The sequence below is a fragment of the Symphodus melops genome (assembly GCF_947650265.1).
Source record: "Symphodus melops genome assembly, chromosome: 22".
Lineage (NCBI taxonomy): Eukaryota > Metazoa > Chordata > Actinopteri > Labriformes > Labridae > Symphodus > Symphodus melops.
In genome coordinates this window covers 1,220,855-1,239,879 of record NC_136712.1, presented here as the reverse complement: position 1 = coordinate 1,239,879, position 19,025 = coordinate 1,220,855, and the positions used below count along the sequence as shown (strand labels likewise).

Genomic DNA, 19,025 nt, shown 5'->3' with positions numbered 1-19,025 from the left:
GGTAAACAAAGGCTGATCACTGATCAGTAACATTTGGCACACTGTCAACAAACTTTAATTTAACTGATTTTATGAACATGAGTTTATAAATATGAGATCAGCACTGCTCGTTACACTCACACGTGTTTAACTGGTTACACTGGGAGAGACCCAGTTACAACTAATTCTATTCATGAACTTTCTGGATGTTTATTGAATATTGATCGTCTCACAGTGTTTCTGACATCACCAGCTGAGTGGACCAATGACGACGGTTTGAATCTTCATGTCGTTCATTTTGTGGTCAGAGAGAGTTTTAGTCTGTGTTAATACGTTACGGGGGGTCGCTGTGAGACAGATTCAGGTCCAGCTGAGTCCGAGGGGTCGAGTCATCATGATCTCTTCCAGGTCGTGGTCTTCCTGTCGCTCCTGCAGTCTTTGTTCCTCCAGCAGGGACACCAGAGAGTCTCTCTGCTCCACCACCTCCAACATCTCCTCGAGGATCAGACGCTCCTCCACCAGCTGACACGCCTCCTTCAGGTGGTCTGAGGAGACACGTGGACGGACAAACTGGGTGTCTTAAATATTTCAAAGACGGTCCAGTTCTGTGAGCACCTGCTGTGGGTCCAATCAGCGTAATGGATCAGAGGTCTTACCGTCCACGGCCATCCTCTCTCTGAGCTCCTGCTGCAGACGACTCTGACGGTCCTCCAGCTCCAGCTCCCGAGCCCTGAAACACACGCACACACACACACACACGCACACGCACGCACACACACACACACACACACACACACACACACACACACACACACACACACACACACACACACACACACACACACACACACACACACACACACACACACACACACACACACACACACACACACACACACACACACACACACACACACACACACACACACACACACCAGCTGAGACCTGAAAAGTCACTAGAACAGCTCAGAGCGCTCACACTCACTCTGGTACTCACAGTATGACGAGTTCAGACTCGTATCTAATCAGAGAGTTCTTCTGCTGGACCAGCTGGAACCAGGTCTTCATCAGAGCCGAGTTATCCAATTTAGCCAGACCTGCAGGGACGGAGACACACATGACAGGGTGAGAACAACACGGCACAGTTAAGCGTCCATGTACAACATCGTGGTGAAGTTAAGCACGTTTCAGTTTGATGTGATGTTGTGGAACAGTTTTCTGTATTTGGTTGTTTGAAGAGTCGGCAGGTAAACTCACCTTCCAGGTGAAGCTCGATGTCTGGGTTGCTGTCATCATCTTCCCAATAATCTGACAGGCACAGAAATAAATCGGAAAAATGTCACGTTCACACGTCCTCATTTTTCCGATGTGTGAACGTATGTCGGATTTTTACGACGAATAAAAGTATGTTGTTTTTATGATGAATGTTTGTATGTCGTTTTTTTTTTTTTTTTTTTTACGATGGATGTATGTTGCTTTTTCTAATAAAAAATAAATCGTTTTTTCAAAGAATGTAAAAGAATTTTTTTACGATGAATAATGAACAATGACTGCTTGTACGTTGTTTTTTTACGATGAATATGTTTTTTTTTGATGAATGCACGTTTGTGTACGTTTGTTATTTTTGTACTTGTGTATTATGTGAACGTTGTTACCTGCTTCTCCTCTCAGAGCTTTTTCCACCATCACTCCTCTCTCCTCCAGCAGTCTCTGCTTCTCCTCCACCTGCTGCAGCTGCCTCTGGATCATCTAAAAACACACACGCCTGATTACTTCGGGCCGACGCCTCGATGGTTGGAAGTGAACTGTCCTGGATCAGGTGGATCAAGTCTCACAGGTGTACTTACCTGAGCTCGGTGGAGTCTCTTCAGCTCCTCCTGTTTGGCCGTCCGTCTTGCAGCTCTCTGGACACGTCGGGTGATTTTGGCGTCCAAGTCTTCATCCTCCTCCTCCTGTCCCCTTTGGAACATGGACTCTTTGGCGCCCAGACTCGACGGCTCTTTCGACTCCACCAGAACGCCGACCACCTCGGTGGGACACGAGGAGCGTCCATCAGAGTCGAGGAGGGGGCCAGAGTCTTTCAGAGTGCGTCTCTGAAACACAAACATAGGAGAGTCATAGTCTGGACCCAGAGATGTTAGAATCAGGGATGTTGGCAGCCAATCAATTAAACCAAAACCAGCTGGTTAAACTATGTTTTTGTATGTTTAGCATCGTTGCCAGTCAAATATTATGCTAAACCTGCAGTACAACTAACCACCACTAGTCGAGGCTGAAGCCACAGACTGTTTGTGGCTCTGGTTAAAGGGACTGCTCTCCTCTCTCTACAACCAGGATGTAAACAAGCACAGTGAACAGATTGCATCTGGTAGGAGCAGAGACTAGATAAGTCACAATGTAGCTAGCTAGATAGATCGATAGATCGATAGATACTTTATTGATCCCGAGGGAAATTCAAGTTTTTTTTTTGAAGTATTTCCTTTAAATTCCATTTCTCATGAAAACACTGTAAATACCTTAAGAACTGAAAAAGAGTAATAAAGAAAATATTACTATAGATGTATTAACTTAACCTTTTAAATGTTCAAAGTATACAATTATGACCTTGACATTGTTATTGAAACCTTTCGGAGTGAATGTAAATTGTTTATAAATGTTTTTATACTTAAGTTAAATTAATTGCACGGTTTCTCTTTTTAATGAATGACACATTCATGCACAATCATTTTAAAATGAAATATTAAAATCACCCTAATTAATGTACAAGATCTGACTTAACCCTTTTATGCACACTTCCGGCCGCGCGCGCACACGTTAGTCTGATCAGTTATAATTAGCTGCTGTAGCATCTTTGCTAGTTCATAGGTTTAACAAAAGTTAACCAAACTTCAAAAAACACTTATAAAGTAATTCTTTATCAATTTTCATATGAAACAAAATAAGTACAAACCTCGTGCCTCAAACAGCGGGGCTCTTAATCAAAGAATCACCGTAAGTTTTAACCTTTAAAAGCAGTTTAACCGAGTCCTTTACCGTTCCGTTTTTTACCTTAACTTCCGGTTATATTTCCTTCAAAATAAAATCATCTGTCTTTTTGCGCAACAAAGAGGAAGTTATCCCTAAACCTTAAGAAACACATTTCAAAATAAAATACAAATGAACTGCAGATAAATGGCTCCGTTACACACAAGGAACATCCCTTGTAAAAACTACAAGAAGCACAGTCCTGCGTTGTACCTTGATGGCGTACGCTCGTTTGAACGCCAGAGCGTGAGGGACGTACGCAGGCTGAGAGACACAAAGACACAAAAAGTCAAACAGGGGGCCGGTCATTCATTCGTTGCGAGTCTCTAATCAATCTGGATGTATGTGAAGTGAACCAAGAGAAAACCGAGTCAGTAAGAACAAGTGCAGGTTCAGTCATTATCAGATTGTTGGAACATGTCTCCAGTTTATTGAGACACTTGTTGAGGCTGAAGCAAGTTAAGACATGTCCCAGATTGGTTAAGACACACTGAGTCATCCAGAAGTCTCCAAACATATCTTAAGACAGCCATGGACAAGTTAAATCTTTTTGTTGAATTGACTCGAACTTTAATGCTGATGACTTGTGTTTAAACGTGTTTGGAAAGTGGAGTCCGAGTCGTTCATTTTGTGTTCGAGGTGTGATTTGATTCCAAGTCTCCTCTCTGAGTCGGTTGAAAAAACAGATGACAGGGAGTCTAACAGGTTCTATTTGTCTAACATCCAGAACTCTTGTTATTTGGCTACAGTCACAAACTAACCCAAACACAGATTTCCTACAGAACAAAGCTCCCCTGAATGCAGCACAGTGGGTACCTCATTGTCGTCATCATCCGCCTCGTTCAGACTGGCTTTTTGAATTTTAGCCGCGAGATCTAACAGCTCCTTCTGCAGCTTTAAACGTCACAACAGGACAGTTAATGACTCAATCAATCAGACTGTTCGACACCACATATTAGACCCATCCCTTCATTGGTCCACTGCAGGAAATAGTCAGGACCATCAAACAGACTGAATCAGCTGCTTCTTGTCCTGAAAAAAACCAACCGAGCTGATCACGTCCAGTGACTGTTTTAGCTAGCTTAGCATTAGCATGCCCCTTAACGAGGTCCTGGATGAAATGGGGAAAAACCAAGAAAGAGTAAGTTGATGCTGCATTGATGATGAGAGGTGTGTCTCACATTGTTTCGTGGCGTCAGTGAACAACTGTGCAGTAGGTCAGACGACTCCTCCTCTGTCAGACATCCTCTCACACCTGAACACACAGGAAGTAAAGTTATGAACTCATCAAAGCCCTCATCGTGGTACATGTGATCGTTTTTTTAAATCCTCACCTTTCACTCTCCTCTTATTGGTCTCTTCTTTCTTCATCCTCTCTGCAGGCAAGGTCCCGCCCATCTTCTTGTTCTTCCTCTTCTCCTTCCTGTTTCCAGGGAACACTGCCCGCCATAGAGATCTAGCCCCGCCTCCTTCCACATCAAAGAGCCCAGAAGGCGGAGCCTCTTTAAGTCCCTTCAGCTGAAGGAGGAAAGCCCCTCCTCCAGCCAGAGAGGGAGGGAGGAGGCGAGGGGGGAGTGTGTGGGCTCCTCTATATCTCCTCCTTCTATCAGATTCCACCTCATCTTCCTCTTGCTCAAACTCCTCCTCCTCTGGCTCCTCCCCTTTGTCCTTCCGGAGGAGGGGCTTCATTGAAGGCATTTCAGGGCTGATGTCGTCAAACGAGCCTCGTCCTTCCGCTGGGAGCCAGGTGGCTCGTCTCTGACCTGCCGTTTCCGTGACAACTACAGGTGTGGTCCATGTGGGCGGAGCTATGTCCCTGTCATCGCTGGTGGAGTCAGGCTCGGATACATAGGAGGCGGTAGAGGGCGTGAAGGCGTCAGGGCGGGGCTCAGAGGGAGTCAGGGAGGAGTTGACACGGGGCAGCGGGCTGGAGGTGGAGTCAGGCTCCACAGGTGTGTCTGAGCGAGTGATGTCACCGTCAACTTCTGACGATACGAGTGGAGAAAAGAAGGACAGGAGAGGATTCTAATGAAGGGGCTGTCCCAGTTTACCATCATTTATACAATATTACATATAATAACTAAACAAATAAACACGAAAACATGGGACAAACACACAGATAAATAAAAATAAGACAAAGTGGCAAATTAAAAATTATGGTTTGGTTTAGCCGTTTAATTTGGGACTACATCTACCGATTTTATTACAGACTACATTTCCCATAATGCACCTGAGTAGTGTACTCAGCAGCTTCATGTAAATGTTTATGAGGTTAGTCTGTGATTCAAGTTTTTATTAATGGAGTTTGGTTTGGATGCTACCTGTGTCCTCCTCCACCAGGAGCCACGCACCTGACCGTCGCTCCATGTCCCAGGGGCTGTACTCCCCCTCTACCAGCAGGGGGAGACACAGCGCCACATTACACAACATCACACAACAACACAACAAGATAACACAGTACACAATAACACGACACTGAGGCTTCAAACATCAGATCTGATGTAAAAATAAAACAAAAAATCTCACCATCGCTGGACTCCATCTCGCCGTCTCCATCCTCTCCCTCCTCCTCCTCCTGCTCCTCCTCCTCCTCCGTCTCCTCCTCATGACCCAGCTCTAGAGTTTCCATCCATGAAGTTCCAACCTCCTCTTCCTCCTCAACCTCCATCTCTGACTCTGAACTGAAACACAGGCAAGCTTTTACTAACAGACGTACGGAGGACAAACAGTGACAGACGCATGGAGGACGGACAGTGACAGACATACGGAGGACGTACGGAGGATGGACAGTAACAGATGTACGGAGGACGGACAGTGACAGACGTACGGAGGACGGACAGTGACAGACGTACGGAGGATGGACAGTAACAGATGTACGGAGGACGGACAGTGACAGACGTACGGAGGATGGACAGTGACAGACATACGGAGGACGGACAGTAACAGACGTACGGAGGACGTACGGAGGATGGACAGTAACAGATGTATGGAGGACGGACAGTGACAGACGTACGGAGGACAAACAGTGACAGACGTACGGAGGACAAACAGTGACAGACGTACGGAGGACGGACAGTAACAGATGTACGGAGGACAAACAGTGACAGACGTGACAGACGTATGGAGGACAAACAGTGACAGACGCACCGAGGACAAACAGTGACAGACGCACCGAGGACAAACAGTTCACACTGACTGATACCTGATCTTGTGGTTCTGTTTCTGGTCCATGTCCAAATTGAAGCGGTTCAGCATCTCTTCAGAAACCTCCTCGGGCTCCTCCCACTCCTCCAGAAGCCCCGCCTCCTTACTTGAGCTGCGACGGTAGTACTCCAGCTCGATCCTCTCGGGCGTGGCCGTCTTCACAGAGGCCACTGCAGGCACGCCAACACAGCCGCACACACGCACAGACACACACAGAAACACACACACACTAAAGCCCACAGTGACGCCGTTTAAGGAGCGCGCTCGGAGAGGATGGAAAAGAACCGCAAAGGTGAACGGAGCTCACCTGAGGAGCGACGACGACCTGCAAGGACCAGAGAGTCTACAGAGGAGTGGGAGGGGGCGGAGCTTAGAGACACCTGCAGACACAACGATGGTATTAAATGATTAATTATTCAAATTCAGAAAACTTTATTAATCCTCTGTTCGCTTTGATTTATCGTCAAAATTATTGAATGTAAAAAAAAAAATTCTTACAGTGGAGGTTTGCAGTGAAGCCGATCTGTCCGTCCTCCTCCTCCTCACGGTCGGATCAGAGTCAGAGTGCTGCACGCAGTAGAACTTCCCTGAGACGCATCGAACATCGTGACGTTGGTTAATATGAGAAATCAAAATATGTCACAGATCAAAGGTCAAAGGTCAAAGCTCGCACAGACACACACTGTAAAAACAACCTGTGAAAACACGCAGCAGCTGTGAGGACAAGGCTTCGCTCCGTCGTCTCCACAGTCACACGAGTCTCTGAATGAACTTTTCATAACCACACTCGAACGCATCGCTTCTAAAACACTGAGATGTCATGTGACCACTGTGCTCCGATTGGCCGCTCATCTGTGTGGCTTCATCTGACACACAGGAGAGCGCTGAAGTGAAATTCAAACACACAATACGAGCTCTGTGAGGCCTGAGCGCACACACACACACACACACACACACACACACACACACACACACACACACACACACACACACACACACACACACACACACACACACACACACACACACACACACACACACACACACACACACACACACACACACACACACACACACACACACACACACACACACACACACACACACACACACACACACACACACACACACACACACACACCATCATGTGGTGATCAGTGTGAAATCTCTCTGATGGCCGATGACTGATGATGATCCAGCTCGCTTCACCCTCTCTCTGAACTCTTAAAAATCTACCTGTGGGGGCGGAGCCTAATGTGTAGCGTGTATGATGTCACATCGTTTCGATAAAAGGAGAGCTCAGTGTGGTTATCTTAACGTGGGCTCTTTCACTCCTTCGCAGAATACAAACAATTAGTGACGGCAGAACTAAGCAGCTAATGTCGGCTAAGCCACGCCCACCTGTCACCTGTGACCTTTAGCTCTTAACAGCTTCAGGTGAGATGTTTCTCTGGAGGGTTAAACTGAGAGTGAAAGAGTGATTGATTTTTTTAAAGATCTATAAAACACTTTAAAGAGTAAATTAATGTGTTAAAATAAAAACGACTGCACGACGAATTTTTGTGAAATCTGAAATAAATTCTCGACATTGTCGTTAATCCAGAAACTTCCATCCAAAGGGGACGAACGCCGGAGAGGAAGCACAACACAAGGAAAGTTTCTAGAGAGGAGGAGAAACCTGGAGTAACGGCCGATCGGACACACGGGCGCTGACAGGAAGTGACCAGAGGCTCAACGCGACCTTCACACAGACCCAGAGACAGACAGCTGCTGATCAGATAGACAGATAATGAGACAGTCCATCAGATCGACCTGACACGAGGACGGAGGGACGGACGGACGGAGGGACAGAGGGACGGAGGGACGGAGGGACAGAGGGAGGGACGGAGGGAGGCTGAGGCGCTCCGTCAGATCGACTCACTGAGAATGATTAAATGTTTGATATCTTTAAAATTACTGAGGATCATCAGGTTTATGAGGTTCCAGAAAAAAGACGAGTATTAAACACACACACACACACACACACACACACACACACACATGCACACACAGTATATATAGGTCATGTGTGTGTGACAGAAAGCAGCTTTATGTCGAGAACGTGTGGACACAGTCATGAGTTGGTCCCCGGGCTGTTCTGAGATCTAAATGACTGAAGGCTGTTCACGCATAAAGGGACTTCAGAAAGCGGCGGTCAGATGATCAGCAGCAGAATCAATAAACAGAGCTCGCCACATGTCCGTTACTCCGTGTTCGAGAACATCAAGCGTGCAGTGGCTGTGCTGCGTGTGACTGACTATCTCTATCTCTGTATAATCAATGACCAAACCAGTTAACCCAGAAGTTTCCAAACACGAACCGCCACTCATGGTGATGATGATGATGATGATGATGATGATGATGATGATGAAGGATCAGGGGCGCGTACCTGTGCTGCGGTCGAAGGTGTAGGCAGCCAGTCGGAGGGAGGAGCTGCAGGTGGAGCACTGAAAACAGCTGCGGTGGAAAAACAAACCCTCGGCACTGAGACGCTCCATCAGGTAGACCCGGTCCTTACAGAAGACACAGAGACCTGAGGACTGAGAGACAGACGGGTACTGATCAGACAGACAGACAGAGAGACAGAGAGACAGACAGACAGAGAGACGGACGGACAGACAGACAGACAGACAGACAGACAGAGAGACAGACAGAGAGACAGACAGACAGACAGACAGACAGACAGACAGACAGAGAGACAGACAGACAGACAGACAGAGAGACGGACGGACGGACGGACAGATGGACGGACGGACGGACAGACAGACAGGTAGACAGACAGACAGACAGAGAGACAGAGAGACAGACAGAGAGACGGACGGACGGACGGACGGACAGACAGACGGACAGAGAGACAGACAGAGAGACAGACAGACAGACAGAGAGACAGACAGACAGAGAGACAGAGAGACAGACAGAGAGACAGATGGACGGACGGACGGACAGACAGACAGGTAGTGTGGAGACGATTAGATTCTTACCGAGCTCACGTCCTCCTGACCCTGAATTCGATTGGTTATCTGCTCAGCCAATGAGCTCACTCCCCCAGTGTACATCTGCAGACACTACACACACACACACACACACACACACACACACACACACACACACACACACACACACACACACACACACACACACACACACACACACACACACACACACACACACACACACACACACACACACACACACACACACACACACACACACACACACACACACACACACACACACACACACACACACACACACACACACACACACACACACACACACACACACACACACACACACACAGAGAGAGAGAAAGAGACAGGAAGGCAGGTGAAGAAGAAAATAAAGTTTTGTTCTGACAAAATTCTGTAGGTAGAAGTTTCTCTATGAACCAGTAATGAGAAACTTCGGGAAGGACAGGTGCAACTGTAGGAAACAAGGACAGGTGTAGCTGTAGGAAACAAGGACAGGTGTAGCTGTAGGAAACAAGGACAGGTGTAACTGTAGGACAGGTGTAACTGTAGGACAGGTGTAACTGTAGGAAACAAGGACAGGTGTAACTGTAGGAAACAAGGACAGGTGTAGCTGTAGGAAACAAGGACAGGTGTAGCTGTAGGAAACAAGGACAGGTGTAACTGTAGGAAACAAGGACAGGTGTAGCTGTAGGAAACAAGGACAGGTGTAACTGTAGGACAGGTGTAACTGTAGGAAACAAGGACAGGTGTAACTGTAGGACAGGTGTAACTGTAGGACAGGTGTAACTGTAGGAAACAAGGACAGGTGTAACTGTAGGACAGGTGTAACTATAGGAAACATGGACAGGTGTAACTGTAGGACAGGTGTAACTGTAGGAAACAAGGACAGGTGTAACTGTAGGAAACAAGGACAGGTGTAACTGTAGGAAACAAGGACAGGTGTAACTGTAGGAAACAAGGACAGGTGTAACTGTAGGAAACAAGGACAGGTGTAACTGTAGGAAACAAGGACAGGTGTAACTGTAGGACATGGCCGCTCTCTACCTGCTCCTGGTTGTCGAGGACGGACTGAGACCTGACCTTCTCTCTGAATCGAAAACTCATCTGCTCCTGTAGAAGAGTCCGTTTCCTCTGATGTTTCCATGGAGACAAACGGGACATCTTTCAGTATCTATTGACCTTAAACTCTATTAATCCCTTCTAGTCACTACGGGCTACTAACTGGTTACCGGTCTCCATGACAACGTTTGAATCGGAGCTGCATCAGGGGGACAGTCTGTAGAGTCAGGAGGGGACGGGAGGCTGGGAACCAGCTCCTCCTGCTGGTTGACACATGGAGTCACACTCAAGTGTTTATTAACCAATCAATAAATGTGTGTGTGAGTGTGTGTGTGTGTGTGTGTGTGTGTGTGTGTGCGTGTGTGTGTGTGTGTGATCTCACCTGTCGACGTATCGCTGCAGCAGCAGAAGAAGAAGAAGTTCTGCAGGAAGTCGAGCTTTCTTCAATTTTTGCTTGCAGCTGATTGGCCATCAGGCGTACTTTGGAGTGACTGACCCCGCCCCCATCATGCACCTGGCTGTCTTCAACATCACGCAGGTCACATGTCTGCAAACAAAAACGATACTTAGACAGGAAAAGCAATCGCTGCCTGAAAGAGGAGGCTCGTCCTGATTCTAATACTTTCATTTTCGATGTTTGTGAATCTTTTTCATTCTTTTCATTCGAGCTGAAGAATCGAGTGATTTCTGTTTTCAAACCGACCTCCAGCTGCTCTCGGCTCGTTCTCCTCCGTTTCCCTCGATCCTCTTGGTGCACCTGGAGAGACAAAGACGTCCTGTCATAACGACAGAACGGTGAAGATTCGTGTGGATGTATATGTGATGTTCAGGAGTGCTGTAGGAACCTTCGGGTTTCTCTTCCTGGACGGGCTGTGTCCCAGTCTGCTGAGCAGCGAGGCCGGCGTGATGAGGGCGGATCTCAGGTCCGAAATCTGACTCAGACCACCTGAAAACCAAAACACACGTTTCCATCCGTTTATGATCTCTGAACACACGAGACTCTAAATAAACCACAAAGTCTCACCAGCAGGGGGCGCTGTGTCTTTGAGCAGCTGGTAGAACTGAATAAGGTACATGACCATGGAGAGAGAGTCCGGCTCTCCAAGCGAAGACATCTCCTCCGCCGTCATCAGAGGAGGAATCCCAAACTCTCGCTCGGCCACGTCGAAGCCAAGACGAGTGTTCTCCTCCACCAGCGTCTCGTCCAGGGAGTCAAAGTCACTGAGGAGAGGCGGGGCGAGAAAATGAGGGATGAGACGGAGAGTAAGGAAGAGTCGGGAGAGACAGGACGAGTGAGGAGAGTCAGGAAGAGTCGGGAGAGACGGGACGAGTTGGGAGAGACGGGACGAGTCGGGAGAGACAGGAAGAGTCAGGAAAGACGGGACGAGTCGGGAGAGACAGGACAAGGAGAGACAGGACGAGTCAGGAGAGTCAGGAAGAGTCGGGAGAGACGGGACGAGTTGGGAGAGACGGGAAGAGTCGGGAGAGACAGGAAGAGTCGGGAGAGACGGGAAGAGTCAGGAGAGACGGGACGAGTTGGGAGAGACGGGAAGAGTCGGGAGAGACGGGAAGAGTCGGGAGAGACAGGAAGAGTCGGGAGAGACGGGAAGAGTCAGGAAAGACGGGACGAGTCGGGAGAGACAGGACAAGGAGAGACAGGACGAGTCAGGAGAGTCAGGAAGAGTCGGGAGAGACGGGACGAGTTGGGAGAGACGGGAAGAGTCGGGAGAGACAGGAAGAGTCGGGAGAGACGGGAAGAGTCAGGAGAGACGGGACGAGTTGGGAGAGACGGGAAGAGTCGGGAGAGACGGGAAGAGTCGGGAGAGACAGGAAGAGTCGGGAGAGACGGGACGAGTCAGGAGAGACGGGACGAGTCGGGAGAGACAGGAAGAGTCGGGAGAGACGGGAAGAGTCAGGAGAGACGGGACGAGTTGGGAGAGACGGGAAGAGTCGGGAGAGACAGGAAGAGTCGGGAAGAGTCGGGAGAGACAGGAAGAGTCGGGAGAGACGGGAAGAGTCGGGAGAGACAGGACGAGTCGGGAGAGTCAGGAAGAGTCGGGAGAGACAGGAAGAGTCGGGAGAGACAGGACGAGTCAGGAGAGACGGGACGAGTCGGGAGAGACAGGAAGAGTCGGGAGAGACGGGACGAGCGAGGAGTTTTACATGAGATCCGGTCTGTATCGATGAATCAGAGCGCAAAGAGCGAGGCCGCTCTTCCAGGAAGTGGTCAAGTCGCTAACAGCAACGCCACGGTAACCGCGAGTCTGCTCCTGGCACCAAGTCAGCAAATCATTGGACTGAGAGACAGAACCTGAGAAAGGGGGGACGGAGACATCAGCCCAATCACATGAGAGGAAGGAGGAGGAGCTAAAACGCAGGACGGTAAAGTGAGCTCACTCTGACTGAAGAGTCCAGGCGAGGAGCGCTGGAAGTCATCACTGTTTGTTGTTTGCTGTGTGTCCACACCTGTGTCCACCAGGTGTCTCACCTGAAAGACAAACAGTTATATTATGTGTGTGTGTGTTTGTGTGTGTGTGTGTGTGTGTGTGTGTGTTTCTACCTGAGCAGTTGTGACGAGGTGTGTGTTGATGTTCAGGTATCGTGTTGATGGATCGACTGTGAAAAGACTAAAATTTTTCTGCATGTTCTCTGGAGTCGTCTGCGGGAGGAGACGGTAAACTGTCTCTCTGAAAGACAGACAGACAGACAGACAGACAGACAGACAGGCAGAGCGCTTATTGTAGTAAATGAATGGACTTTCCATGGCCAATCAGAGCCCAGCGCAGACTTTGCTCACCTTTCTGCCAACACGTCCAAAGCGTCTCCGCCCTGAGACCAACTCCTGATCATCCAGGCTGAATCCAACACGGACAGGAAACCCCGAGCTACACCTGTGCCCATGGGCCAGAACGGCTGCAGACAGACAGGCAGAGGGACAGAGAGACAGGCAGAGGGACAGAGAGAGGGACAGGGAGAGAGAGACAGACAGAGGGACAGAGAGACAGGCAGAGGGACAGAGAGAGACAGGCAGAGGGACATGTCATAATCAACTGTCTGTCTCATCCCAAAGGTACATTAGTTTTTATAAGAAAATTATTGTTTTACCTGTCTCACCCTTAACAGTCTGTCTTTCTACCAATCACCTGTCTTACCCACAAGCATCTGTCTCACTTCATGCAGACTGTCTCACCTGAAGACTGTCTCACCTCCATCAGACTGTCTCATCTCCATCAGACTGTCTCACCTGCAGCAGACTGTCTCACCTCCTGCAGACTGTCTCACCTCCATCAGACTGTCTCACCTCCTGCAGACTGTCTCACCTGCAGCAGACTGTCTCACCTGCAGACTGTCTCACCTCCATCAGACTGTCTCACTTTCTGCAGACTGTCTCACCTCCTGCAGGCTGTCTCACCTCCATCAGACTGTCTCACCTGCAGCAGACTGTCTCACCTCCTGCAGACTGTCTCACCTGCAGACTGTCTCATCCCCTGCAAAACTGTCTCACCTACAGACTGTCTCACCTCCTGCAGACTGTCTCACCTCCAGCAGACTGTCTCACCTCCTGCAGACTGTCTCACCTGCAGACTGTCTCACCTCCAGCAGGCTGTCTCACCTCCTGCAGACTGTCTCACCTGCAGACTGTCTCACCTCCTGCAGACTGTCTCACCTGCAGACTGTCTCACCTCCATCAGACTGTCTCACCTCCATCAGACTGTCTCACCTGCAGCAGACTGTCTCACCTGCAGACTGTCTCACCTCCATCAGACTGTCTCACCTCCTGCAGGCTGTCTCACCTCCATCAGACTGTCTCACCTGCAGCAGACTGTCTCACCTCCTGCAGACTGTCTCATCCCCTGCAAAACTGTCTCACCTACAGACTGTCTCACCTCCTGCAGACTGTCTCACCTCCATCAGACTGTCTCACTTCCTGCAGAATGTCTCACTTTCTGCAGACTGTCTCACCTCCAGTAGACTGTCTCACCTGCAGACTGTCTCACCTCCTGCAGACTGTCTCACCTCCTGCAGACTGTCTCACCTCCAGCAGGCTGTCTCACCTCCAGCAGACTGTCTCACCTGCAGACTGTCTCACCTGCAGACTGTCTCACCTCCATCAGACTGTCTCACCTCCAGCAGACTGTCTCCCACTAGTGTGACGAGCAGCTTGTGTCCATTGCGTTGGCGGACCATGGCGGCGTTCTCGGAGGCGTACATGCAGGTGAAGTCGAACATGGCGACGTCAGGCTGACCGTAGTGATTCATGGCGAAGTCCAGAGAAGGAAGCTGGTGATTGGTGGAGAAGTCAGCGGCTTCTCGGGCGTACGCCTGCAATGCATTCTGGTCCACGTTCCCCCGAGAGAGAAGCTGCTCGGTGTCTGCGTAGTCCTGAAGGAGGAAGAAGTTCAGTTTGAACACTCCAGGTGTGTGTGTGTGTGTGTTGTGTCTCCAGGTGTGTGTGTGTGTGTGTTGTGTCTCCAGGTGTGTGTGTGTGTGTGTTGTGTCTCCAGGTGTGTGTGTTCTGTCTCTAGGTGTGTGTGTCCTGTCTCCAGGTGTGTGTGTTGTGTCTCCAGGTGTGTGTGTGTGTGTGTGTGTGTCTCCAGGTGTGTGTGTGTGTGTGTGTGTGTGTGTGTGTTGTGTCTCCAGGTGTGTGTGTGTGTGTGTGTGTGTGTGTGTGTGTGTGTTGTGTCTCCAGGTGTGTGTGTGTGTGTCTCCAGGTGTGTGTGTGTGTGTGTGTGTGTGTGTGTGTGTGTGTGTGTGTTGTGTCTCCAGGTGTGTGTGTGTGTGTGTGTGTGTGTGTTGTGTCTCCAGGTGTGTGTGTGTGTGTTGTGTCTCCAGGTGTGTGTGTGTGTGTGTGTTGTGTCTCCAGGTGTGTGTGTGTGTGTGTGTTGTGTCTCCAGGTGTGTGTGTGTGTGTGTGTGTGTGTGTGTGTGTGTGTGTGTGTGTGTCTCCAGGTGTGTGTGTGTGTGTGTGTGTGTGTGTGTGTGTTGTGTCTCCAGGTGTGTGTGTGTGTGTGTGTGTGTGTGTGTGTTGTGTCTCCAGGTGTGTGTGTGTGTGTGTTGTGTCTCCAGGTGTGTGTGTGTGTGTGTGTGTTGTGTCTCCAGGTGTGTGTGTGTGTGTGTTGTGTCTCCAGGTGTGTGTGTGTGTGTGTGTGTGTGTTGTGTCTCCAGGTGTGTGTGTGTGTGTGTGTGTGTTGTGTCTCCAGGTGTGTGTGTGTGTGTGTGTTGTGTCTCCAGGTGTGTGTGTGTGTGTGTGTGTGTTGTGTCTCCAGGTGTGTGTGTGTGTGTGTGTGTGTGTTGTGTCTCCAGGTGTGTGTGTGTGTGTGTGTGTGTGTGTGTGTGTGTGTGTGTGTTACCTGCAGTATGACTCCTTTATCGAGCAGACTCTGTTTCTTCGCCGTCATCACGAAGTAGTGCGTGTCGTCTTTGTAGTACACGATGTTTTCCAGGTCGATCCCTGACAGAGTCACACGCCACAACATGACCACGTCTCATTCAGACTTTTATTTTGAAACAACAGGTGCGGCCCAGGTGTCGTACCCGTTTCCTGTCGTAGCTCCTGGAAGAACCTCTGGTTGAAGATGAAGGCCACGCCGCTGATCTCCTCCACTTTGGCCTCGGCCGTCGTGTTCCTGTTTTTAAAGTTGGCGGTGATGGCGATCGCCAACTTCCCCCTGAACTCCTTCCGCCTGAAACCTGCGAACGCAGAACAACGCCAGAGTCGGTCCGGAGCCTCTGATAGGCCGTCGAGTCTCAGCGTCGCCAGTGAAGACGTGTTCAGGTGTACCTGGCAGAGTGTTCCTGCGTCCGTCTGCTCCGACGATCACGTCAAACTCCAGCTGATTCAGAGGATCACTTGTCGGACTCACCTGCATCCTCCAGCCAACCTCTGCACAGGTGAACAGGTGAACAGGGGAACAGGGGAACAGGTGAACAGGTGAACAGGTGAACAGGGGAACAGGGGAACAGGTGAACAGGGGAACAGGGGAACAGGTGAACAGGGGAACAGGGGAACAGGGGAACAGGTGAACAGGTAAACAGGTGAACAGGGGAACAGGGGAACAGGTGAACAGGTAAACAGGTGAACAGGTGAACAGGTAAACAGGTGAACAGGGGAACAGGTAAAACGGTGAACAGGTAAAACGGTGAACAGGTAAACAGGTGAACAGGTAAACAGGTGAACAGGTGAACAGGTGAACAGGGGAACAGGGGAACAGGGGAACAGGTGAACAGGGGAACAGGTAAACAGGTGAACAGGTAAACAGGTGAACAGGTAAACAGGTGAACAGGTGAACAGGTGAACAGGTGAACAGGTAAACAGGTGAACAGGTGAACAGGTGAACAGGTAAACAGGTGAACAGGTAAACAGGGGAACAGGTGAACAGGGGAACAGGGGAACAGGGGAACAGGTGAACAGGTAAACAGGTGAACAGGTAAACAGGTGAACAGGTGAACAGGTGAACAGGGGAACAGGGGAACAGGTGAACAGGGGAACAGGTAAACAGGTGAACAGGTAAACAGGTGAACAGGTGAACAGGTAAACAGGTGAACAGTTGAACAGGGGAACAGGTGAACAGGTGAACAGGTGAACAGGTAAAACGGTGAACAGGTGAACAGGTGAACAGGTGAACAGGTAAACAGGTGAACAGGTGAACAGGTGAACAGGGGAACAGGTGAACAGGTGAACAGGTGAACAGGTGAACAGGTGAACAGGGGAACAGGGGAACAGGTGAACAGGGGAACAGGTAAACAGGTGAACAGGTAAACAGGTGAACAGGTGAACAGGTAAACAGGTGAACAGTTGAACAGGGGAACAGGTGAACAGGTGAACAGGTGAACAGGTAAAACGGTGAACAGGTGAACAGGTGAACAGGTGAACAGGTAAACAGGTGAACAGGTGAACAGGTGAACAGGGGAACAGGTGAACAGGTAAAACGGTGAACAGGTGAACAGGTAAACAGGTGAACAGGTGAACAGGTAAACAGTCTCTCACTGTTTCTGCGCTGATCTTCAGGCGGCTCCACCAGCTTCTTAAACTCGGCGTTTACGTGCACGTCCACGCCGAGCAGCAGCGCCACCTTCAGCAGCACCAGCTGCAGCTGACGGATACCTGCAACACAGGAAGCAGCAGCCGATTGGAGGACGACGGACGGACGGACGGACGGACAGGTGTTAATGGAGCGCAGACTCACTGATGTGGTCGATGGAGCTGGCGCAGAACTTCCCGTAGAACTTTTTGGCGCCGAGGCCCCGCAGGTCGTGGATGGTGAAGGGCCACAGGTGGAGCACGTTGTTCCTGGAGAACGAGTCCCTCTTCTCCATCAGCACCACCCGAGCCCCCATAAACCCCAGCTCCACCGCCATCCTCAGACCACATGGCCCCGCCCCTATGACCACGACCTGACCAATCAGAGAGAGAGATAAATAAATACACCGACACAAACGAATGCGTCACACGTGTATGATGGAGTAAACTGACGGTGGTGTCGGAGCAGGCGCGGTTCCTCGTGTACTCCTGCCGTGCGGCCCGGCGCTCCAGTTTGGCCCACAGGGCGTTGGCCCTCCAGTAGTTGAGCCGTTGTTTGATGGTTCGGTACAGCGGCCTCTCGGCGGCGGCGGCGGCGGCGCGGTCCAGCCCCAGGTGTTCGCACAGCTGAGCGAAGGACGACAGCGCCGCCCGGCAGGTCGACGCTGACACAAACTCGTCAAACAGCTCCTGAGCTCGGCATTCTGGGTAGGACTCGTCTCCCATGGCAACCCCGGACGCTGCAGGGCACCATAGGAAGGGCGTGACCCGGTGATGATGTCACAGAGTCCAGATCTCCTCCTGACGTCAGAGAGACGACCCTGAAGCACCAACAACAACAATGTGTGTGTGTGTCTCACTGTGTGTGTGTGTGTGTGTGTGTGTGTGTGTGTGTGTGTGTGTGTGTTTGTTTGTTCAGACAGACAAAGAGGTTCATACAGAGGAGAGCCGTCTGTACCAAGCACCGACACACACACACACACACACACACACACACACACACACACACACACACACACACTCTCTCTATCATACACACACACACACTCTCTCTATCACACACACACACACACACACACACACACATTTTTTCCTCATAGTTTTACAGAATAAATCAACAAACAGTTATTTGTCTTCACAGTTTTATATCAAAGTTTAAATCAATATTTCTCTGACATAAAAAAAATTAACTAAATGTGACGTCACAAACCTGGAAGCTTAAAAAAAACAGTCAGGTAGCAAAACATTAGCACACCTGGGGGAGGAGCTGACCTGTCACCTGTCTGTCACACATCCTGTCATCTCCTGCTTATCGAACCAATTATGTTTATACAGACTTATTACAAGCAGCTGACACACACACACACACACTCTCTCACACACACACACACACACACACACACTCAGAGTCAGAAAGTGTTGATTGCCTAAAATACGTGTGTGTACTCACGTCTCACAGAGCTGCTCTCCATCTTCAACTGCTGCCAGCCGACGTCTAAATCCACCCTAATCACACACACACTGTCTGAGGTCAGGGGGCGGGGCCAGCCCTGACCCCGCCCCCCCGAGCGCAGACACTAATCTTAATCCGAGTGTCTCAGCAAACAGGATTTAGGAAAGAAGATCAGGAGCAAGAAATCATCTTCATCATCAGTGTGATTTCTGCAGAGTCAGCAGCGCCACCATCAGGCCACTGCAGACACTACAGAAATAATCAAACAGCAGTTA

General features: G+C 49.7%; 1 protein-coding gene across 1 annotated transcript; it reads right to left on the bottom strand.

The window, feature by feature from the left end:
* Nucleotides 1-298: 298 nt before the first annotated feature.
* On the bottom strand, nucleotides 299-18,942 carry mical3b (microtubule associated monooxygenase, calponin and LIM domain containing 3b). The gene is made up of 34 exons (XM_079334758.1): nucleotides 18,748-18,942; nucleotides 17,751-18,118; nucleotides 17,464-17,671; nucleotides 17,265-17,381; nucleotides 16,059-16,160; nucleotides 15,812-15,967; nucleotides 15,628-15,728; nucleotides 14,403-14,660; nucleotides 13,075-13,190; nucleotides 12,838-12,964; nucleotides 12,675-12,765; nucleotides 12,441-12,588; nucleotides 11,302-11,498; nucleotides 11,123-11,223; nucleotides 10,981-11,034; nucleotides 10,660-10,824; nucleotides 10,448-10,540; nucleotides 10,263-10,349; nucleotides 9,228-9,311; nucleotides 8,636-8,786; nucleotides 6,706-6,794; nucleotides 6,515-6,587; nucleotides 6,206-6,377; nucleotides 5,530-5,684; nucleotides 5,325-5,393; nucleotides 4,338-4,988; nucleotides 4,185-4,258; nucleotides 3,217-3,267; nucleotides 1,827-2,072; nucleotides 1,635-1,728; nucleotides 1,237-1,287; nucleotides 977-1,076; nucleotides 636-709; nucleotides 299-524 (listed from the first exon to the last, which is right to left on the bottom strand). Exons 2-34 carry the CDS (start codon nucleotides 18,021-18,023, stop codon nucleotides 340-342), a joined length of 4,713 nt encoding a protein of 1,570 aa, XP_079190884.1. The 5' UTR covers nucleotides 18,024-18,118; nucleotides 18,748-18,942; the 3' UTR covers nucleotides 299-339.
* Nucleotides 18,943-19,025: the final 83 nt, after the last annotated feature.